At 42.6% G+C, this 23914-nt stretch overlaps 1 protein-coding gene across 2 annotated transcripts in view; it reads left to right on the top strand.

Annotated features, from left to right (window-relative positions):
- Positions 1 to 10931: 10931 nt before the first annotated feature.
- ERCC6 (ERCC excision repair 6, chromatin remodeling factor) overlaps positions 10932 to 23914 on the top strand; it is a 77802-nt gene continuing 64819 nt past the window's right edge. For both annotated transcript variants that reach the window (XM_007080027.3, XM_042960102.1), the window contains exons 1-4: positions 10932 to 11010; positions 15792 to 16227; positions 18069 to 18189; positions 20767 to 20878. In XM_007080027.3, the coding sequence (XP_007080089.2) occupies positions 15806 to 16227; positions 18069 to 18189; positions 20767 to 20878 (655 nt within the window). In that variant the 5' untranslated portion in view covers positions 10932 to 11010; positions 15792 to 15805. The remainder of the gene's footprint in view (positions 11011 to 15791; positions 16228 to 18068; positions 18190 to 20766; positions 20879 to 23914) is intronic.

Raw genomic sequence — 23914 nt, 5'->3', positions numbered from 1 at the left:
TCCACATGTTGGATACAGTAGTGGCAGGTTGGGAATCTCTGATTTCCCCTTCTGACACCAACCAAAGAAAACACTGCTTTTAAAGGGTTCAGGTGATTATATCAGGCCCATATAGAAAATCTATCATAATGTCAGCTGTGCTGTATAACATAACCTGCTCGCATGGGTAAAATCCAGTATACTCACAGCCCCGGGGACTATGCAGGGCATATCCAGCAGTGTGTTGGGGGAATCATGGGGGTCATCTTGGAATCCTATCCTGTCACATTGTCCTGGTGTCCAGGCTCAGTCTGGGACTCCTACCTCTATAACCCCAAACTTCTGGACATAATAATGAGTGGAAAAATAAGGAAAACCAAGTAAAGAACATTCTTGGGCTTCTTCAAGAGTCATGGGAGCTGGATTGGGTGTAGGGCATGTGGGGAGAGCGCTGGGGAAAGAACTGAGCGTGGCAGCCAGCTGGATAGAGGGTTTAGAGTTGGCACTACTTGCCAGGCTGACGAGCTGCTCCAGGGCCTTGGAAATGACTTCAGGAAGTGTCCTCAAACTTGAATCAGCTCTGATGAGGTGGTGGGGACAGGGAACAGAAGGAGCAGTGGGAGAGACACTCTCCAAAATTCTCTCAACCATCTTCACACTCACATGTTGGCAAGAGCACTGGTTCTCAAAATCTCAAACTCATCTGATCTGAAACACCCATTTCTTTTTTCTAATGTGTATTCATTTATTTTTGAGAGAGAGAGAGAGAGAGAGGAGAGAGAGAGAAAGAGAGAGAGAGACAGTGCTCGAGCAAGCATGAGTTGGGGAGGGGCAGAGACAGGAGGAGAGAAAGAATCCCAAGCAGGCTCTGCACGGTCAGCACAGAGCCAGACTTGGGGGTCCAACCTATGAACTGTGAGATCATGCCCCGAGCTGAAATGATGAGTCAGACGCTTAACCAACTGAGCCACCTAGGCACCCCCAATGCACCCATTTCTGTAACAAATATTTCTTCACACCCCCTACACACAGTGTTTAAAAAATTGGTATAATGCCCGAGCTGGGTAAAATACAAGGGAAGTAATTCATAATAAGTTAATATTCATTTCAACATGGAAATACCCCGGCAGGCCTACACCTGGACACAAACGAATAGTAACATGCTTATACCTGTGTGTGGAATTGCCTTAAAAGTGACAGGCTACAGGAGAACTCATGTAGGTGTTATACTTGAAATATAGAAATTAAGAGGGCTGTTGCCACTGGGGATGTGACTTTTAAAATGCTGCCAAGCAAAGTCCTAGCTTACCTCACTTACATGGTGGTAGCATGTCCTCAGTAAAATTGTGCAAAAAAGGACTTTATGTTTACATGGAGCTCAGGTAGAAGCCCAGATAATTATAAATAGCTTTTTTTTTAACCTACACAAATCTTTGGGAGTGTATTCGAAAGTCAAGTGGGATGGGGCGCCTGCGTGGCTCAGTCAGTTAAGCATCTGGCTTCAGCTCAGGTCATGATCTCACTATTTGTGAGTTCGAGCCCCATGTCACACTCTGTGCTGACAGCTCAGAGCCTATAGCCTGCTTTGGATTGTGTGTATGTGTGTGTGTGTGTGTGTGTGTGTGTGTGTCTGCCCTCCCCCCACTCACACTCTGTCCTCTCTGTCTCTGAAAAATAAAGGTGAGAAAAAATTAAAAAAAAAGAAACTCAAGTGGGATGTAGGACAATTCTCCCTTTTATGTCCCACATGCTGAGAATGTCAGAATTCCAGATCCCTGCCCCTGAAATGCCTGTCGTGCCCCCTGCTCCCCTCCACAAGGACCAGGACATTAAGGAGTGCCCTGTGAAAGCACGTGCCAAGGACACACAGAGAATGCACATCCTGTGTGTTACTCTGTTCTTTCTTTCTTTCTTTCTTTCTTTTTTTGAAAGGCCAGAAAACTGGAGCAGTTTCTGCAGAATTAATTAATAAGACACACTAAAATGGGGTTTCCACAAACTTGCAAATTGCACCTTGGGTGGAGGAGCTCTCTGTGGCCTCGTTTCTGCTGGCCCTACACTTCTGCTAAAACATCTCACTCGCTGTGTGACACTTTCATTATTTACTGCTCCGAGGCTCAGAGAGCAACGCGGCCAGGCTGGTCTCCGCTCACTCATTCATTAGTTTTAATTAAACCCTCTAATTTTATTTATGCTGCCACAAACTGATTAACAATTTGCCAGCCAAGAGCAGGAAGTCTTAAAAAGCATCTTGAGGAATCTGTGGGTCTCTAAACACAGACCTCACAGAAATGAGATGGGTTGTGGGTAGGGGCTCTGCCAGGCGGGAGGAAGCGTGTTTTTGAAGCTTCACCACTTCCGACCACCTGAGAACAGCTGTTGGCTCTGGGATCTGTGGTCCCCAAGGGGCTGCTGCATTGAGAGTCAGCGGCCATGTCTCTTTATCTGTAGCACCTGACGGTCCTTGTGGCTCAGAGAGAGAGGACAAAGCTGGGAGTGGCATCTGTGTCCCTGGAGGGAAAGGGTCAAAGTTGCAGGAGCAGCTGAGATGGAGATCTTGGGAAACGGATGGTGACCCAGCCAATTACAAAGCTATCTTGGGGGGGGGCGGGGGCGCAGGGCGGCGCTGTGCTGAAGTTGAGGACAAAGAACAAGGAGAATTTCCTGCAGATTGAAGTTGGGCATCAGGAGAGCTTTATGAAAGGGCTGAATTGAGCTAAATCATGGAGGACTCGTAGAATATCCATCACCACAGAGGAGAAGGACATGAGCAAAGACTCAGACATTTATTCCTCTGCTTTCCAAGGGCCAGGCACATGGCTAGCACCACATATTAGGGAGAGAAAAATGAGTGACAGAAGGTAATAGGCTGAATTGTGCAGTTTTAACTTAGCAAGGTACAAACGTGATTTTTGCTCCCCCTCTGGTCACCATTACTATCAACTTTGCATTTTCAGGTTCTTTTGCTGTTCCTGAAAGTGGAGAGAAAGAGAAGGTGGTCTCTTGCCAGACAGTATTACCCAGGTCACATCTGGCCCGTATTCTAATGTGGCGTTAAAACCGTTGCGTCCTTTCGGGTAAATATGCAGGTTATTTGGGTGTTAGGATTCTCTGCCCAGGTCTTCAGAAGCAGCGTGGTGCTGGCAGAGGAAAGCACGTGGCACCTCTCCCTCCCGGCCTCCCCTCCCGGCCCCAGGTGTCTGCGCCCACCAGGCACGGCACAGGCATATGCCTGTGCATGGAAGGGCCCCCCTTAAGGACCACCTGCTCTCAGTAGGGGAGGAGTGGTTCTCTTATTTTTTGCTCATGCCTGCATCCCCTTAGAATGTCAGCGATCTGTGCAGCCTTTGGAGTCCCTGTGGGTATGCTTGCTCTATAGGTAACAGTGCAGTGACCTGCGGGCTGCCTTTGCCTTTGTGTAAATGACAGGTCCTCTCTGCTATGGTGAGCCCTAAGAAGCACAAAATTGTGCAAACATTACCATTACCACTAATTTCAGAACATTTTCATCACCCCCAGAAGAAACCTGTACCCTAGCAATCACTCTCCACCTCCCCTTTCCCCCAGGCCTTGGCAACTACTAATTAAAATGGTTTTGGGGGCACCTCGGTGGCTCAGCTGGTTAAGCACCCGACTTTCGGTCACGATCCCATGATTCATGTGTTCGAGCCCCACATCAGGCTCTGCACTGTCAGCGTGGAGCCTACTTCAGATTCTCTCTCTCTCTCTCTCTCTCTCTCTCTCTCCCTCTGTCCCCTTTCCCCCATCTCAAAAATAAATAACCATGTAAAAAAAAATAGTGGTTTTGATTTGCCTTTCTGAAAGGACTAACGATGTTGGGCATCTTTTCATGTGCTTCTTGGCCATTTATACATACATTTTTTGAGAAATGTGGATTCAGATGCTTTGCCCGTTTTTAATTATTTTGTTGTTGTTGTGTTGGAAGAGTTCTTTATATATTCTGGATTCTAGTTCTTTATCAGATATGATGTGCACATATTTTCTCCTATTCTGTGGGTTGTCTTTTTATTTTCTAGACAGTGAGTGTTCTTTGATGCACACAAGTTTTAAATTTTGATGAAGAGCAATTGATCTAGTTTTTCTTTTGTCGCAGTGTTTTTGGTGTCATATCTAAGAATCCATTACCAAATCTAAGGTCTAAGCTTTCTTCTAAGAATTTATAATTTTAGCTCTTACCTTTAGGCCTTTACTCCATTTGAGTCAACTTCTGTACATGGGGTGAGGTAGATTCCAATGTCATTCTTTTGCATGTCAGTATTTAGTTTCTCAGAACCATTTGTTGAAGAGACTATTCTTCCCCTATTGAATGGTCTGGGCACATGTATTGAAAATCAATTGACAGCAGATATGTGGGTTTACTTCTGGATTCCTGATTCTATTCCATTAATCTATATGACTGTCCTTATGCCAAAATAATACTTTTAAAATGTAAGTTTATAATGTCACTTCTTTACTTAAAACCCTTCAGTGGATTTGATTTGAATAAAATCGAAATTCTACTCTTTAAATTTGCTAGGTTTGTGCCTGTCTTAGCCTCTTTGCACTAATGCTTCCTGTGAAGAATCCTCTTCTACCTAATACTCAGGTAGTGATGTTTGTTTTGTCATTCAGATTGCAGCCAAAATGTCTCCTATTCAGAAACTATAGGGGCGCCTGGGTGGCGCAGTCGGTTAAGCGTCCGACTTCAGCCAGGTCACGATCTCGCGGTCCGTGAGTTCGAGCCCCGCGTCAGGCTCCGGGCTGATGGCTCGGAGCCTGGAGCCTGTTTCCGATTCTGTGTCTCCCTCTCTCTCTGCCCCTCCCCCGTTCATGCTCTGTCTCTCTCTGTCCCAAAAATAAATAAGAAATGTTGAAAAAAAATTAAAAAAAAAAAAAAAGAAAGAAACTATACCCACTAAAGAGGTATTCCAGTCACTCTCTCACACATAATCCTATTTTATTTTCCTTAATAGCATTTACTACTTTGTATTCTTATCTGCTTAATAAATTTATTGTTTTTTTTCCCCTCTCTGGTAGAATGGAAGTCTCAGGAGAGCACGGCCCTTGTCTGCCTTGTTCACCTCTGTGTCCCCCACAATAACAGAACACCTGGCTCAGAGAAGCCGCTCGATAAGATGCATCTCTTAGAAATGACATTACTCTGACCCATTAGTTGGTGCTCTGCTTTCCCTAGTGGCCATTTGTTGAATAGCTCTCTCTGCGAGTTGGCTGCTCAAAGGGAGCTTCACACATAACGAATAAACAAGTGCACTGCCCCACAGTATTCAGCATACTAAGATCACGTGACTCTTCTTTCTTCCGACAGATTTTATCTGGAATTAGATATCCTGTAGACATGTCCACATCCTCAGGTTATTCTTACTATTGCCAAATTCTTTTTTGCGTTATACTCTCAATTAGTTTCCACTCTTAGGAAGACAAGGTCAGCAATAACTTTTATTCTCATGTGTTCAGAGTCGTCATGATTCCCGTCAGAATCTCCTTAACGTTCAACTGCAGACCTTAGTTACAATGCTGGTTACTGCTAATAAAAATTACACGGAGCTAGTGGAGTCCGCTAAAATCAGGGCACGCTGAAATTAACCTGTACCTTTTCCTAAAGTTTGAGCAGAGCGTTGTTCATACATATCTGTTCTTTTCTTCTTCTTTCCTATTTATTTTTCATTAATTTTATCATTTTGTTTTTAATATTTAATTGAAGCATTGTTGATATATTAGTTTCACGCATACCACATAGTGATTCGACAATTATATACATTATGAAATGCTCACTACTTTAAGTGTAATTACCATCTGTCACTATATAAAGTTATTACAACATTGTTGATTGCATTCTCTATATTGTACTTTGCATCTGTGTGACTTATTTTATTTTATTTTTTTAACTGTTTATTTATTTTTGAGAGAGAGCGAGCCAGCAGAGAGAGAGGGCCCAAACCCACAAACTGTGAAATCATGACCAGAGCTGAAGTTGGACACTTAACCAACTGAGCCACCCAGGTGCCCCCTGTGTGACTTATTTTTTAACTGGAAGTTTGTAGTTAAAAAATTTTTTTAAAAAATATTTATTTTGAGAGAGAGACAGAGCACAAGTGGGGAAAGAGCAGACAGAGGGGGAGACGCAGAATTTGAAGCAGGCTCCAGGCTCTGAGCTGTCAGCTCCCTCCCTTCTAGCAACCACCAGTTTGTTCTCTGTATTTATGAGTCTATTTCTGGTTTTTTACTTGTTTGTTTTGCTTGTCTTGTTTTTTAGGTTCCACATACAAGTGAAGTAATGTGGTACTTGCCTTTCTCTGTTTAACTTATTTCATTTAGCGTAACACCCTCCAGGCCATCCGTGTTGTTGCAAATGACAAGATTTCTTATTCTTTTCTTTTATAGATCAGCTCTGGAGAGTAAGGTGCTTGCTGAAGGCTACTGAAATGGCCCTAAAAGGTTAGGAAAAAAGCAGTGCCCAAAATTAATCAGGGAGGGATTTGAGGAAAAGTCAGGGCAAAGATGAAGTTGGACAGAACATATGGAACAGTGAGACTAAGAGAGATAATGACACAGAATGCCATGGTGGAGGTGTGACCAAAAAAGCAGGGAAACTGTTCCTCATCTCCACTCTGTACTCCCCCACCGTACATACACATGCATATAAACACACATATATACATATATATTTCAATGGAATCATAGAACCATTGTTCATTGTTATATATTATTCACCTTTAAAATTACTTGTTCATTTATTCAACATATATTTAACATTATTTTTTGTAGTGTTTGCTAACATAATTCTAAATAATATGCTTTTACTGCTATTTTTAGATTTATCAATTTTGCACAGTGTTCAATGCACTTCCAGTATATTTCTATTGTTGTTTTCATTAGTTTTTCCATGTTTATGGGGGATGGGGAACAAAATTGGGGCATTGACACTACCCTGAAGTTTTGAAAAATGGGAGTCAACTTAGTCCTTCTGCTTTGTAAGCATAGGGAGAGAGTTTCTTACACTGAACACTAGATAGAAAGTAAAGGCACAATCAAAATTCTGGTCATATTTAAATGAGTTAATATTTGTAAAGCATTCAGGACAATCTGGCCCATAGTCAGGGCTGTAAAAGTGCTTGTAACATAAAATGTGTTAAAATCCAAAGTATTAAGTGCTACAGTAGAAATATTGAAAATACCGGTTCAGGGTGCGGAGCTGCTACAAAGGCCTATTTCTGTTTAGAGGGTCAGGGAAAGCTTCAGAAAAAAGAAACTTTGGGCTGAGTTTGGAATGGGTGAGAGAATTCCAGGAAGAGAGACCCATGTGCAAAGTCACATCGACCTGAAAATAACAAGTTAGGGTAGGCTGGGAAAAAATAAACTGTCCTCCTCCTACCAAAGCCCCTGGTTCACAGATTTTGGCTATTTCTGTAGTGTAAATACTCCTACATGGCCAAGTTGGAGTTTCCAATGTAAGGCCACTGATTCACACGTTGAGGCCCTAACCCCTAATGCGACTGTATTTAGAAGATAGAGCCTTTAGAAGGTACTTAAGGTAAATAAAGTCTTAAGAGTGGGGTGGGTTCTAATCTGATGGAGCTGGTGCCCTTATAAGAAAAGGAAGAGACACCAGAACTCTGTCCACCATGTGGGGACAGTGAGAAGGTAGCTGTCTGCAAGCCCAGAAGAGAGTCCTCACCAGAACTGAATTGCACTTCCCAGCCTCTAGAATCGTGTGAAAACCAGTATCTGTTGTGTAAGCCCCCTGGTGCATGGTATTTTGTTATGGCAGCCTGAGCAGACTAAGACAGCTGGGAAGAGGTGCACACAAACGGCTGTCTAGCCAGTCCAGCCGACTGCAGCACATCACAATTAGAGTAGTAAATACTCCTTAAATCTTGAGCGTAGGCATCCAGAGAGAAAAGGACAGAAAAATTAGATTGGGCAGGATAATGAAACGGCTTGGACAGCATGTTAAACAGCTTGGGTTTTATCCCATGGGGGTGAATGTGAGGCAGAGGAGAGACGTGATCAGAAGTGTCTGAAATCCCTCTGGTATTGGCATGCAAGTGTATGGGTAGGGAACAAGACTGGAGGTAGGAAACCGGTAGCAGCAGTCAAGATTGAACAGAGGGGACGGAGAAGATGGTATAGGTGCCTAATCTAAGCGGGAGGCAAAAGCAATGGAACTTGGAGACCGAGTGGATATAGGGGGAGAGGAGAGAGGTTTTGGTTGACAAAACCATTCAAGCACCTAAGCTCATAAATGAGTATTATAAGTAAGTTACTAAAACCCTCACTTCTTGTATTCTTCTGCCTAGCCCATTCAAGCTGCTAACAAATTACCACAGAATGGGTGGCTTATAAACAACAGAAATTTATTTCTCACCGTTCTGGAGGCTGGGAAGTCTGAGATCAAGATGCTGACAGATTCAGCGTCTGGTGAGAGCTGACTTCCTGGTTCATGGACATTCTTTTTTTTTTTTTTTTTTTTTTGATGTGTCCTCGCATGGCAGAGGGGGTGAAGGATCTCTCTGGGGCCTCTTTTATAAGGGTGCTAAATTCCATTCATGAGGGCATGAGTGAAAAGAGCAATCCTGAGTATTCAGGTGGGCACAGGAGTCACCAAAATCTGAGTTGTTGCTGCTAATGTGACCTTATTACTACTCTCAAGCCACAGAGGTCAGGAGAAACTTGGCTTAGAGAAAGCGCATAGATCCTTTCATTAACTAAACATAAATTCATCTAAAAAGCTTTACTGAATTAATAGTAGCTCTGTTTCATTACACCTTCTCCAAATTAAAGGGATACTAAAGGGATAATTACAATTGTGTGGAGTATGACGCATATTTCAGTTTGATGCTCCAAACCTTCTCTCCGTCTCTCTCTCCCTGCCCTGGGCTCTAAGAAGCTGATCTATACAGAGTGGCATCAACAGACTCTGTTGCCTTCCGGCTTTGACCAATGGGAGGCAGCAGCAGATGAAATAATGGAAGAGTAGTGAGTTTCGCCTATTTATTTCCCTTGTTCCCCCCGCACCTAGTGACCACGGGTTGGTGCATTTCTCTCGTCAACTGGTTTTTCTCCATTCAACCATTCTCTTCTGAACCTATGTCTTCCCATTACGCTTTTCATGCCTAGGGATGATGTATTCACTTGTTAGTTCTGCCAAAAAATAGTACCACAGACTCGGGGACTTAAACAAGAGAAATTCATTTTCTCACAGTCTGGAGGCTGAAAGTCCGAGATCGAGGGTTGGCAGGGTTGGTCTCCTCTGAGGCCTTTCTTCTTGACTTGTAGATGGCTGTCATTTCCCTGTGTCTTCACATGGTCTTTCCTCTGTGCGTGTCCATGCCCCAATCTCCTCTTCTTATAAGGACACCAGTTACATTGGATTAGAGCCTACCCTAATAACCTCATTTTAGCTTAATAAAAGTTTTTTAGGGTTTTTAGAGAAACTTTCTCCAAATACAGTCACATTTGAGCTGCTGGGGTTAGGATTTCTGTGGAATTTGGATGGATGCAGTCCAGCTCATAACATATAGGAATAGCTCCTGAGGTCTTGCTGGCCCCAGGGTTTTGTGCAATCTTGAGTTGTTTTCCTAACCCTGTCCACACCTTTGTAAAAGTTATTAATTCTCAACTATCCAGTTTGAGTGTACCATCTGCTTCCTGTCCAAATTCTGATTGATAGGTATGGGCTCAGCAAAATAATGCCCATTGAAAAGAGGATCTCATTCTCAAAATGGTTGGGAACCACTATACATCTGGGAGAAACAACTTTCATACTCAAGCATTAAAACTAATATCTTACGAATGCCTTTCTATTCTCAATTATTGTATTCAGGAGATCACTAGAATTCTTTATTCCTTTTTTTTTTTTAAAAACAGGTACATTTTCATGTGGGACGACTTGAAGTATATGTAAATTAACCTTGCTAACGGGACAGATATGGGGGTATTACTGAGCATTACCAAGTAGCTTCCTAGCCCCCTTTTTCTATAGCCCGACTTCAGGCTTCAAAACGAAGAAGGCACTTCCCTACCCAGGAACCAAAGATCCTTCCCTAAAACAAAACAACAAAACAAAACACACACACACAAAAAAACCACACAAAGATTCTTACTCCCAGAGGACTTTCTGGCTTTGGTACCCTCTCCCAGCACTGGGATCCCTGGGCTGAGATGCTGCCTTGTTTGGTATCGTTACCACTGCGGCCGGGCTACATCCTGGGCTATTCCTTAGGTAAAGATCGGTTTCCTCCCTTCCTTCTGAACCTAGGTGTGGACATTTTGTTTCTTCAAACGCTCCAAACAAAACTTCTCATTTTGGCTCAAAATTCTTTTTACCGCTTTGATATCAGGACAGATTATTAAACGATTGACTCATTAATGCAATGAAGACATTCATGTAAGCCTACTGTACACCATCCCAACCCAAGTATGTGTGTGGGAGGTGGAGGGGCAACAGAGATATACAAGCCCTCTCCCTATTTTTGGCGTGCTAACAGCCGTGCCAGATGACTAACGGGGATCACAACGTCTACCGCGCGTGGCTATTGAAAAGTAACACTCAAGCCAGCTCCCTTCCCAAGCTTACTTTCTTTGGACTTCACGGTTAATTGCAAGCATTTACATTCTTGTGGCACACGTGCACCTTTCTCTTTCTCTCTATGGAAACATGTCTTGTATTTCTTATAATCGCCTTCCTAGAGCGGTATTTTTTTGACCACGAGTGAAGCCCGGGCCCAAACCACACAGCCGACTATTTGCCCAGACGACACTCAAGAACAACTCCAAGTAAAAAGTGAAGGCTACACCGCACCCTCAAATCACGTGACCTCGCCCGCTGCTCCAGGGAGCCTGGCGCATGCACAGTAGGCCCCACCCACGCACGCTCGTCGGGTCACGCTTGGGGGCGGTGCTTACGGCGGGCTGAAGACGCATGCGCCGCAGTTGGCCCCAGTCTAGTTTCCACGGCTGGTGGCGGTGGCGGCGTCTACGTTTCCGTACGGGTGGCCGCGCGGCCCTGGGGTGAGTGTTCGGATGGCCGGGCTAAATGTCGGGCAGGGGATGTTTGGGCCCCGCTCGGACTCCCAGGCACCCACGGCCTCGCCTCGGCCATCTGGCCGCCTTGAAGGATCCCATCCGCGGGGGCGGCCGGGAGCTGGCCCTCGGGCCTGACGCGCGCCTTCCGTGCCGGCGCACCTGCGGCCGGAACTGACGAAGTAGCGCGCGCCCACCTGGGGCGGCGGGAGGTAGCAACCTTGGGGCCGCAGGCTAGCCGGCCAGCCACAGAACATCACTTCTGAGCTTTGTGTGGGCTCCGGCGCGTAGGGTCAGCGCGGCCCTGTTTGGAGTTTGTTACTTGAAGGAGAGGATCGGGGTAAATTCAAGTCAGGCGCTTTGGGCATTGACATAGTCAAGTGGGAGTATGTGGAGGAGGATTGAGCCGTCCACATATAAATACTGTTACATTGGTTTCCCACGTAGCATCCATCGTCATAGCTGTCATCCTTTTCCAAGCTGCCGTCACTTTTCACCTGTGTGTCTCCCATCATCTCCTTGTACTGTTTGTTCTAATCCATTATCCATACAGTAGCCCAGGTGGTCTCTTACAAACGTGAAATAGGTCATAACCATCATCACCCTGTTTAAAACCCTTAAAAATCATTCCATTGCTCTTGGAATAAAATCCAAGTTAATGTTTTCCCAGGTCCTTTGTGACCCAGCCAACTCCTCCATCTTCGCTTATGCCCCACTTCATCCCCAGCTAGGCATGGTTACAATAAAATATGCATACCACAATTCAGCTCTTCCCACAGAAGCCCCAGTGCTCAAAGGGGAGGATAATGAAGATACCGTTATTCCAAGATGATTAAGGGTTGCAGAGTGTTAGAAGAAATTCTGTAAGATTTACACAATGAATGGAGTCCTTATCAGCAACTTTAACTCAGTTACTCATGTAGGATAAAGTAAAAAAGTTTCACTGTGTTCCACCTTTCTTTCATTTTCCCAAATGCCCCAGCTCATCAGCCTTAGAAATTACACATTTCTTTGCAAGATGTTCACTCCACTTTTGGCCTGATTAATCCTGTTCATCCTTCAGATACTGGCCCGAGTATCACTTTATCAGCCTCCCTTCTCACACCTACCTCTGCCCTGTCAGTTAGGTTCCTCTGTTATTTTGTCCTGAAAAATCCTGTTTGTTTATAACAGTTACTATAACTACATTTGTGTATATAATTTATATATGAGCATAGATTTTGTATGTGCAAATATGTATACGTGTGTATAATTCTTAAAATGTATGTTTTCCCCAAGAGACTCTAAAGTCTATGGGGACAGAAACTAGTTAACCTAGTATGTTGCCTGGCATAATTGAAATTGTTGAATGGATGATTTATTTCACTTCTGAAACCCTTTATCTTCTGATGAGAACCTCCTGGGTTCAGCTCTCATTCCCAGCTTGCCCTTTGGTCCACAGTCATTCTTCAAGTGGCTTCTTGATGTCTCCCTCTCTCCTTACCTGTCTTCCTATTCCAGTCCCTTCCGGCCTCCCCCCCCCCCCTCCAGCTTGGACCCCAAGTTCAGTTACTTGAATTAGTCTCCTCCTCAGCATCTGCATCCATGCCCTTTTGTCCTCTGCTACTTCTGCTCAGAAAACCCCCAACAGTGACATTTCCCCTGGGACTGTTACGTTAATTACTGAAGGAGCAAATTGTACAGCCTTGGGGATTGTTTTGGGGGGCCCTCCACACCCATCACCAGTGTTTGTTCCCCATCAGCTTTTCTCTTCTATAGGACATTTATTCCAGATTTTTATTCTTCTCCATCCTCCATCCCAACTTTGTCCTTTGGCTCAGGAGATGCCCAGACTTCCTGCCTTGCAGGATATTTTCTCTGTGGTCCACCTCAGCTTTCCTCTTCTGCACTTATGGATTTAGATACATTAAGATCATTCTTCTGCCAGAGTTGGAGAAAGATGTTTCTTCTGTTTACATCTATACTTGGTCTTTCCCTGCTACTGTCTCCTGTACAACCTTCTCTGTAGGTTATCTCCCTGTACAGCTCCTTGCCCCTATTGCATTCTATAGTTTTTCTTGACTTAATTTCCCTCCCCCAACCCATTATTACTTTGTCATTCCAGCTGTCTCCCTTCCACAGCCAGGTTCCTTAGGGGGGGTAGGTTACCCACTTGTGGCCTCCATTTCTTGATCTACTAGCCTAACTCACTGCAGTCTGGTTTTCGTCCCCATTGCTCCACTGAAACTTATTTTACTAAGATAATTAGTGACCTAATTTCCAAATCCCTTCTGGCTTCCTTACATGAACTTGCCATATCGTTTCCCATTTTTAACCATCCCTTCTTTTCTATTATTAGAAGTTTTTTCCAAACATCGTAATTTTAATTTTGTTTTTGTACTACAGTATTATTAAGATTTGTGATTGAATTAATGTCTTTTTTTTAAACTAAAAAAGGAATGTTTGTATATGTACAAATAAGAACAGTGACAACGGAATTATTAATTCCAGCCAGTATGAAGGCCCTGAGCCAGGATCCTGCCCTCTGTGTTGAAAATGCAGGCTAGCTAATGATAGAGCACCAAGTTGGTCCTTTCTTCTGAAAATAATCAGAAGGCATAAAAAAGGAAGAACTTTTTACTCTGCTGTTCACTTTTAACCTTTGCAGTGTTAGCGCCTTACCCTCTGAAAGGATTTCTGGTACCTGTCATAGTCTTAGGATTCTTTGGGCTGTTTGCTCCGCTGATACATCCACATCTCCTTCAGACCTTTCTCTTGAGCCAAGATTTGCATTTCTGACCGTGCTGGACATGTTACTTGTGGTTTATAAGCTCTCTACCAGCCCCTCCTCCTGCTTCTCATCTGCTTTCTTTCTGAGATTCTTATTTTTATGACTGAATTCACCAGTGACTCAGTTGTCACATTGGACCTGTTATTTTAGACTCTTCTCTGAACCTTACTTCCATTCAGCACATATGGAGTATGTTCTGTGTATCAAACTTTGGGCCAGGTGTTCAAATTTTAGCTTGTATATGTTTGGTTTTTTGTTTGTTTGTTTTTGTTTTTGTTTTTGTTTTTAGTTCCAGACCCAATGGATTGTCCCTTCCTCTGTATCCAGGTGGCCTCTTGTTGGTAGCTCTTCTGCAGACCTGCCCATGTTGTTGACATGTTTCTCCTCCCCTAGAAAGTGAGCTACTCTGGAGGGGATGGTGCTAAGTTCCTGGCATCTTTGTATCCTAGTGTTTGGCCACTGGAATGGTTTTATTTAATGAGAAATCAGTGGGGCTTACTGGGAGATCTGGTCATTTCATATGAATAAAGTTTCAGTGGTGAAAGATACCTTCCTTTATTCACAGTTAAAAGCAAGGCTGTTGGTTATTGGATTGGTTTTTGATGTAGTTATTAGATAGTTATGCAGTCAATATGGTGAATACATTTTCATTCAAGGAGTTCCTGAGTATGTGGAGTAAAATATAAAAGCTTCTTTTATTCCTCCCTATTCCTTCTGCTTCTCCTTCCCCAATAGTTTAATATGTATCTCCAGATCACTTTGGATGCATTCCATACACACACATACAGATATACATTTTTTTAACCAACATAAATGTGTTCGTACTAGGGGAATTTTTTTTCACTTTACAAGACTTTTATATCCTTGTCACTGAAAATACTTAATGCTTGTATTAAATTATTGACATGCTACAATACACATCCTTATATACATGTGAGTACTTCTCTGGAATAAATACCTGGTCATGTGCATTTTAAATCTTGATAGATACCATTAAATTGCTTTCCAGAAGAGCTTTAGTATATCCCTACCAGCATTGTGTGAGGGTGGATCTTCCTTGTCTGTACTGGATTATTATCAGGCCCAAACTGTTTTCGCCAGCCTGATTTGCAGCAAGTTGTATTGCACATTGAAATGGGGTTATTTTTGAGAGTATTTAATCTTTCTCAGATTCAGATTTGAGTGGTGCTCTTATGTCTTGTTTGTAGTTTGTGTTTATTAGAGTAAATGTTTAGCCTAAAAATTTCTAATGTCAGAGTCATAGAGAAGCTTGTTCCTTACTTCACTAAATTTGCATATCACAGTTAATCATGCCACTGTATTGGGAATCTTTTGTGCCATAATGCAGTGAAAATGCTAACTTGGAAAGCAGCAGTCAATGATTTCAGTTGATTTGGAGAAGACACTCAGGGCGTCAGTCAAGATTTTGGTTGCCAGCTTTATTGGCTGGTTCTCCAAATGTTTTTTGTTGCTGCTACTGCATTTTTTCCTACTGGTTTGTCGCCATTGTCGTCATTGTTGTCTTCTTCTTCTTCTTTTTTGGTTAATTTTTTCTTATTTATTATCAAATCTCAAGAATATGTATAGCTTGTACCCTTTTAAGAAAAGTAGTATTTGGAAGCTTGAATTTATCTAATTGGAGGATTATTATTTGCTCTTTTGAGAAATCAGGCTTCTTTAATTATAATTTTTTTTTTAAATTTTCCTTTTAAATGTTTATTTTTGAGAGAGAGACAGAGTGTGAGCAGGGGAGGGGCAGATAGAGGGAGACACAGAATCCGAAGCAGGCTTCAGGCTCTGAGCTGTTAGCACAGATCGCGACATGGGACTCGAACCCACAAACCGTGAGATCATGAGCTGAGCCAAAGTCGGACACTCAACCAACTGAGCCACCCAGGCGCCCCCTTTAATTATAAGATTTTTAAGAAACTATATAAATATCAACTCTTTATAACCAAAAAGCTTATTACATACCTTTTTTTTTTTTTTTTCCTTTTAGATAGTCTGTAGAGGATGCAAAATGCAAGAATCCCCCACTCAAGCCAAGCTCAGGAGCAAGACTGTTTACAAAGTCAGTGTGTCAGTGATAAACAAGAAATGACAATCAAACGAGAAAATGACGGCAATGCAGAGGTGGAGGAAAGCCTCCCCTCTTGTTCCTCTGCCAGCGGACCATCCACTTCTGCCGAGGGCTGTTCATCAGAAGTTCTGAGGAGAGGGCCAGCCCTGCTGCACATCGACAGACATCAGATACAGACGGTGGAGCTGAGTGCGCAGGCTCTTGAACTGCAGGGGTTGGGTGTGGATGTATATGACCAGGACGTGCTGGAACAGGGTGTGCTTCGGCAGGTGGACAGCGCCATTCATGAGGCCAGCCGTGTGGCCCAACTTGCTGATGCAGAGAAAGAGTATCGCTCAGTCCTGGATGACCTCACGTGAGTGTGGACCGTCTTCTCTGATTGCAGAATTTGTGTTTACATGTGACAGAGAAATTCAGATGATAGCTGTAGTATTCCAGAAATTTAGGAAATTGATAGAACCTCTAATTTGAAAGATGAGGTCAATTAGGGCAGTCTTTGGCCTTGTGTGTGAACCCTAGCCCTTTCCCTCAGGAGCAGCACTGAACATGGTAGTTAGGGTCCCAGTCCAGCCAACAATAGCCTGTGTATGCATAACGTCCTAGAGAGAAGTACTGTTCCGAGTGCCCCAAAACTCACAAGCATGTGCACAAAATGGTTCTCAGGAGAAGTGTACCTAAAGGTGTGATGTGTCCTACTCAAGATACCAGGAACACACCCACCTCCCCCTCGCATTTTTCTCTTGTCCTATAGTTTCTTTCCAGTTTCCTGTGTCTAAACCGAGTGACAGTCTTTTGGTAATTTTTCAGATTTGTATTTCTAGAAATAATGAGAAACAACTCCTTGTTTTTCCTTTCTTCTGTCCTACTTGTGACTCTGTAGGAAAGATGATGTCCTGTGGAGACTTCATTTGTGTTTTAGAGGAGAAACAGGCCCTGGACCTGGGCTAAAAGGTGGGGCAGGTGGAAGATTGAACTTCCTCCCCATTGCCAGTTTGCCCTGTCATGACCAGTTTTCTAGGCTGTGTCAGGCAAGCAGGAAGGAGGAGAGGAATGGGTGGAGGGATGGTGCAGTTTTGGATGTGGGTGGCTGGGGAGGGGAGAGGTGGGACTGTTGGCTGCCCTCCGTGGGGGAGGCTGAGGTACAGATGCTGTGGGAACTTAAAGGACATGTTTTCTGCCAGCAGCTTCTTGGTGTGTTCTTTTGGCCTCTTGAGTAGCAGGCATTCTGGATTACTTGTACTCTGACCTCTAGGTGTGAGGAGCTCGACTCCTTATAATGAACACACCTTTACATTTGACCTGCTGCTTGCATGGGTGACGGCGGAGTGCTGCAGAATTACAACACAGGTTAACAGAGCGATGGTGACACGTGGTTAGACTGCCAGTAACTTGCATTGATAACATCTTTTATCCTGAAATCCACAAAGGTTACAAACAGCAAATTACCTAAGTGTCAGGATTGAATTTGTGTTTTGAAAATTGGGAGTTTACCATTCTATGGTGTGTGTTTTAGGAGGAGCGTAACATAGGTTGATTTTTTTCCCCCTTCACACTGTAAAATGTAATGCTACAGCAAGTAAGTCTTCCAATATTGTGAAAGAAAAATAATTGTCACAGATATCTGACTTGTATAAGAAAATGTATAAGCATTTCTAGTTCTTTCCCAAACTTTGGGTGACTTCCATAATGGGACTTTAAAAACCCATGTATGGCTTGTTGATAATGGGAGAGGGTGTGCGTGTTTGGGGCAAGAAGTATATGGGAGTCTCTGTACCTTCCTTTCAGTTTTGCTGTGAACCTAAAAGTGTTCTAAAAAAAATAAAATCTTAAAAAAAAAACAAACAAACCATGTATACGCATTTTTTCGTCTAAAAGGTAACTTACTGCACACTGTTTTAGCACAGTCTCTTGAATAGAGTAGACCCTTAAAATGCTTGTAGAATGAATGAAACAGCTTACAGATGGGAATGTGCTGGTTTAAATCAGCCAGATCAAAGAAAACGCTTAGCAGTTATCTTACCTTCTAACAGCCCTTCAAATTCAATATGTGGCCAAAAAGAATATGGAATCTGGTTTAGTTTCTTTTATCTTTTAGTTAATAAGTAAAAGGACATTGTTTTAGCATTTCTGTCATCTTACACTATTACAAAAAAATATTACCAGAGTGGAAAATAGACACTGTATCTTATTTTTCAGGTCATGTAGGACATCCCTAAGGCAAATCAATAAAATTATTGAACAACTTAGCCCTCAAGCTGCCACCAACAGAGACGTCAACAGGAAACTAGATTCTGTAAAACGACAGAAGTATAATAAGGTGAATCCAAATAACACATTTAAGTATTGCATTTTTGAAAAAGTAATCATTTCTGTTCAGTTAATATTTAGGAAGTATTCGAAAAGTAGTTAAAATATGTGAAGCATGTGTCTATAATAAAAAATTTTGAATTCCTTTTGTATGTTTAATTTTTCAGCTGTTTCCCTTTAATATCTCCTGTTAAAGAGTATTTTTTAGGGGCACCTGGGTGGCTTAAGCTGGTTAAGTGTCTGACTCTTGATTTGGGCTCAGGTCATGATCTCATGGCTTGCGGGATTGAGCCCCGTGTTGGGCTCTGCACTGAGAGCTTGGAGCTTGCTTGGGATTCTCTCTCTGCCCCTCCTGCATGATCTCTCTTTTTTTTTCTCTCTCAAAATAAATAAATAAACATTAAAAAAATATTTTTAAACATACACACACATTCACACACGTTTGAGAAAGTGTTCCCTTCTTGGCGTTGCGTGCTGCCTTATTCATGTTTAGGATTATGGTCTTCCTTGCTTTGCCACTTTCTTTTACCCAGCTTAGGCTCCTGCTTGGCATGCTGGCCTCTCATCCAGTCTCCTTGTGTGGTGTGAATTTCCTTTTTTTCTTCTGCTTAGCTCCTGCTTGTCCTGATTGTGTATGCTGTGTTTCCTGTTGGTATAGCCATACCCCCCTCACACTCATGCTTACTGTTCTGAGAGGCCAGCATTAGGTATTGCAGTCATCACCCAGCCACACTGATGGGTCTGCATTGAGGGTTGTACAACTTCAGGCTAGGGAAGATCTGAGATTATGACATTGTTTTTATGAGGTTTGAAACAGCTTTTAGTATTTACTTGTGTTTTATGAAAATATATTGGAGTAGATAGGAATGACTAGTTTTGATCATTTGATCCAAAATGTCATCCAAAATGACTAGCAGATATTTTTGTGCTTGCAGTTGACCCACTGCAGTGAGTAAAGTTCTTACATATCTTATTTAAGCTCCACTAGTGGACACATATAGACTCGGTTCCTCCTGCTTTCTGCTCACCAGTCCGTTATCTTCACCACCCCATCTTCTCTCACCAGAATAGCAGCCCAAAGGTCAGAGCTCACAGTGGTTTCAGGTAGCCAGGGTCTCTGCTTTGGGGACATCTGGCCTCTTGTTGAAATATGCAAATTAATGTGCAGAGACCTCTAATCTTGGGCTTCTGGTGAGCTGAGGTGTCAAGGAGCAGGAGGACCAAATGTTGGGCCATTTTAGGTACTAGTGTAACTCAATTGTATATTCCCATCTTTCTAAAGTAGTCCTTTGATGGTTAGACTATTCAGAGAAAGGCTGTTTGTTTTGTTTTGTTTTTTGAGAATGGCTATCTTTTGTGTGTGTGTGTGTGTGTGTGTGTGTGTGTGTGTGGAGAGAGAGAGAGCTGGGGAGATGGGCAGAGGGAGAGAGAGAGGGAGAGGGAGAATCTTAGGCAGGCTCCACGCTCACATGGAGCCCAACGCGAGGCTCTGTCCCATGACCCTGGGATCATGACCTGAGCCAAAATCAAGAGTTGGACACTCAACTGACTGGGCAAGCCAGGTACCCTGAGAAATGAGATGTTCTCATTTTTAAATGAGATTTAACCTAAAATCTGTTTAAATGAGATTAAATGAGGGAAAGACTAAAAGAAAATGAAATGCAGTTTAGTATAATGTGGCATTTATATTCAGTATTTCTCCTTGTCCTATACTCATATTTGGTGTTTAAACATTGACCTTGAGAGGAACCAGGTACCTTAGGCCTAATTAATTGGAGAGGCCCTAAGAATGGCTGCATAGCTGAGCTCTGGTGGTGTAGAGGGAGAAAAGACAAAGAGGGGTCATGGGTGGGAGGGTAAAAGTGTATATCAAAATGTATATTCCTTTTTTTTTTTTAATGTTTATTTTGAGAGAGAGTACGTGCATGAGTGGGGGAGGGGCAGAGAGAGAGAATCCCAAGCAGTCTCTGAGCTGTCTGTGCAGAGACTGACATGGGGCTTGATCCCATGAACCGCAAGATCATGACTCAGGCCAAAATCAAAAGTCAGAGGCTCAACTGACTGAGCCACCCAGGCGTCCCTATATTCCTTTTAAAATCTTGTGATTGGGTAGAATACTATAAAGGACAATCATAAATATGGTAGATTATCAAAGGGGGCTGACTGTTTCAAGTGTTTGAACGTTTGTGTTTATGTTTCTTATTCCAGAGAATATTATTGACCTCATAGCCCGTTAGTTGGTAAGGTCAGAAACAAAAGTTTAATAATTTGCCCTGTGTGTAATGGGGGAAAACCGAGTAGAGCAGCTCCACCTCCCAAGTCAGTGGAGAGCCAGTGCATGTGAACATAGACAGCTGTGCTGCCCAGCCAAGAGAGGGAGTACAGACAGGGATGTCTGCCTGATGGAAATGCTTAGAGGCCTGCTTCCTGCTAGAAAAGTGGCAGTAGCTCAAATGAGGTTCTATCTAATAATAGTAACATACGGAATTTCTGTTTTATTTTGCTCTTGATTAAGGTTTTTATATTTATCTTTGGTATTTAGCAATAAATCATTTCTGTTTTCTGTATTCAATATTTACCATTTAAGGAACAACAGTTAAAGAAGATCACGGCAAAACAAAAACGTCTCCAGGCCATCCTTGGAGGAGCAGAGGTACAAGTTGAAATAGATCATGCTGGTCTGGAGGAAGAGGATACAGGTGAGGAACAGTGTCTCCTTGTTCTTGAATTGGTGCCTGATGCCTGAAGTTGGTGGAGGGTATCTCCTCAGTCATGGCCAGGGTTCCCCAAAAATGTGTTTCTTTGCCTTAGTGTTGAAACAGAATTAGGAAAATTTTATTCTCTACTTCTGCAGAACCAAATCTGTTTTAAGTCATGTGGGGTTTTTAAAGAATGAAAGTAAATGTTTAACTGCATCTACTAGAGGCTGCTGGTGCACATAATTTATTATGTTTAATAAATTAGGGAGCTTAGCCTTCTTGTGTAGTTAATTTTGTAGAGACAGCTAACATCTTGATCAAATTACATTTTTAAGCCCAACATCATCAGTCAACATTCATAGAATTGCTTTTACATATCTTTTTGGGACATGTTTGGCAGGCTTTCCAAGCATCACTTCTCGTTAATGAAAAGGCATCTTCATTCAGGTTATACTATGGCTGTAATTTTGTTTTAATTACTGTGTAGGATGAATGTCTTTTGGAAAACCTTTTGGGAAAATGCGTAAGCTCTGAAATGAAATATCTTTGTGGTCTGTGTGTATGTGTGGGTGTGTGTTTAGAAATTATTGGTAGTGGCTCAGTCATTTAATACTTGAAATATAGATTAAAGCTTCTTAGCATTTAAGCTTTCCAAGCAAATGTCTTCTACCAGCTCCAGAAACTTATTCAATAAGACGGGAATTTTTATGAAGAGTTAGGGCAGTAGAAAAAAATACGAGACTGGGACACCTGGGTGGCTCAGTTGGTTAAGTGTCCCGACTCTTGGTTTCAGCCTAAGTCATGATCTCATGGTTCATGAGATCAAGCCCTGTGTTGGGCTCTGAGTTGACAGTGTGGAGCCTTCTTGGGATTCTCTCTTTCCCTCTCTGCCCCTCTTGTGCTAGTGTGCACGCGCTCTCTCTCTCTCAACAAATAAATAAACATTGAAAAAAAAAAATTAGAGACATGGACTTTTAAAAGTTCAGTCTCTGAATTCGTTGGGCTTGTAACCAAGGCTTTCTCCTGCTGAGGTTCCATGTTCTCGTTGTTCCTGTCCAGCTGCCTAAAACCTGCCACTGCATTGTACCTTCTCTTGCTTCTTTGGTAAAACTATCCAGGATTAATAGACTTCCCCAATTCCAAAAGCCCCTTTTCATTCTTGTTCCACCTGGCCTGTCTGTAGCAGCTGATACTTCTGTGCCTTCCAGGATCCCAGTCTCTACTGGTTTTCCTTTTGGCCCTCTGACCATTTCCATAGTGGTTTTTTTTGTTTGTTTTGTTTTTGTTTTAGAGAGAGGGTGTGGGGTGGGAAGTATGGGGTGAGGGTGGGGGCATTAACAAGTTAATTCTAAAATTGATATAAAAATGTATTGGGCCAAGAAAAGTCGATTTAAAAAAAAATTTTTTTTGATGTTTATTTTTGAGAGACAGAGCATGAGCAGGGAAGGGGCAGAGAGAGAGAGGGAGACACAGAATCTGAAACAGGTTCCAGGCTCTGAGCTGTCAGCACAGAGCTTGATGTGGGGCTCGAACTCATGAACTGAACCACGAGATCATGACCTGAGCTGAAGTCGGACACTCAACCAACTGAGCCACCCAGGCAGCCTTCCCCCCGTTCTTTTTTTAAAGGTTATTTATTTATTTGGAGAGAGCGCATGAACCTGGGAGGGACAGAGAGAGAGGGAAGAAAGAATCCCATGTAGGCTCTGCACCGTCAGCACAGAGCCCAATGTGGGGGCTCTATCTTACGAACTGAGAGGTCATGACCTGAGCTGAAATCAGGAGTCAGATGCTCAACCGACTAAGCCACACAGGCATCCCGAGAAGAGTGTGTCTTGAAGGGGAACAGAATATCAAGGCCTGTGATTGAGGTGCAGTAAGTAAGACAGTGGGTATTTGCACAAGGAAAGACAAATAGATCAGTGGGACAGAATATAGGGTCCAGCAGACAAACCCACCCATGTGTGATTAGTTGGTTTATGATGCATGTGGCAGTACAGTGCTATGGGGAAGTGTCGTCTTTTCGGTAAGTGGTTCACATGAAGGTAAAATGAGTCTTGGCCTGCTACTCTATGTAGAAAGATAAATTCTAAAAGGATTATAAAAATATAAATGTGAGTGGTAACACAAAGCTTTTAGAGTATAGCGTAGGAAAGTATTTTCATGATTTTGGGGCAAAGACTTAACGAGACACAAAAATGCTTTTTGTAAAGAAAAAGATTTGATAAGTGACCTATATCACAACTAAACTGTGCATCAAAAGATAGCATTAAGAGAGGGAAAAGACAAGCTGCAGAGTGGGAGAAGATATTTGCAATACATGTATAATTGAAGCACACAAATCCAGAGTGTATTAAAGAACTCTTAGGAAAGGGCTAAAGACTTGAACATTGTCTTCAAAAGAAGCTATTCAGAAGGTCAGTAAACCTATGAAGAGGTGCCCTAGTTCATTAGTTAGTAGGGAGACACAAATTACAACCACAAAGTGGTACCATTACACAACTACCAGAATAGCTAAAATGGTAAGAATTGAAACTCTCAAACACTGTTGGTAGAACTTAAAATTAATAGGACTACTTTGGAAAACCATTTGGCAGTGTCTGCTAGAGCTTAACATACCCAAAGAATTATGTATAAATGTATTTCTGAAGGAGGTGTGCTGGAATATTCATAGCAACATAATTCATAGTAGCTAAAACCTGGAAACCACCCAAATGTCCATTAACAGTGGAATGGAAAAATTATAGTATACTTATATAATATAATACTAACAGCCATGAGAATTAACAAACTGCAACGATATTCAACAATAAGGATGACTCTCACAAGCATAATGTTTATAGCAAAAAAGCCAGACGTAAGAGTACAAACATTTCCATTTACATAAAGTTCAAAGCTAGGTACAGCTTGTTTATAGCGTTAATGGTATGGTCAGTTATTATTTTAGGGGGGGTGGAGACTGGAGGGTGCCATGAAGGGTGGTGCATCTGGGGGTAGTAGTGATTTCTGTTTCTTGATCTGGATGTCGGTGTATGG

This window comes from Panthera tigris, chromosome D2 (genome assembly GCF_018350195.1).
Source record: "Panthera tigris isolate Pti1 chromosome D2, P.tigris_Pti1_mat1.1, whole genome shotgun sequence".
NCBI lineage: Eukaryota > Metazoa > Chordata > Mammalia > Carnivora > Felidae > Panthera > Panthera tigris.
Note: the sequence above shows the minus strand (reverse complement) of the source record. Positions and strands in the feature narration are given on the sequence as shown.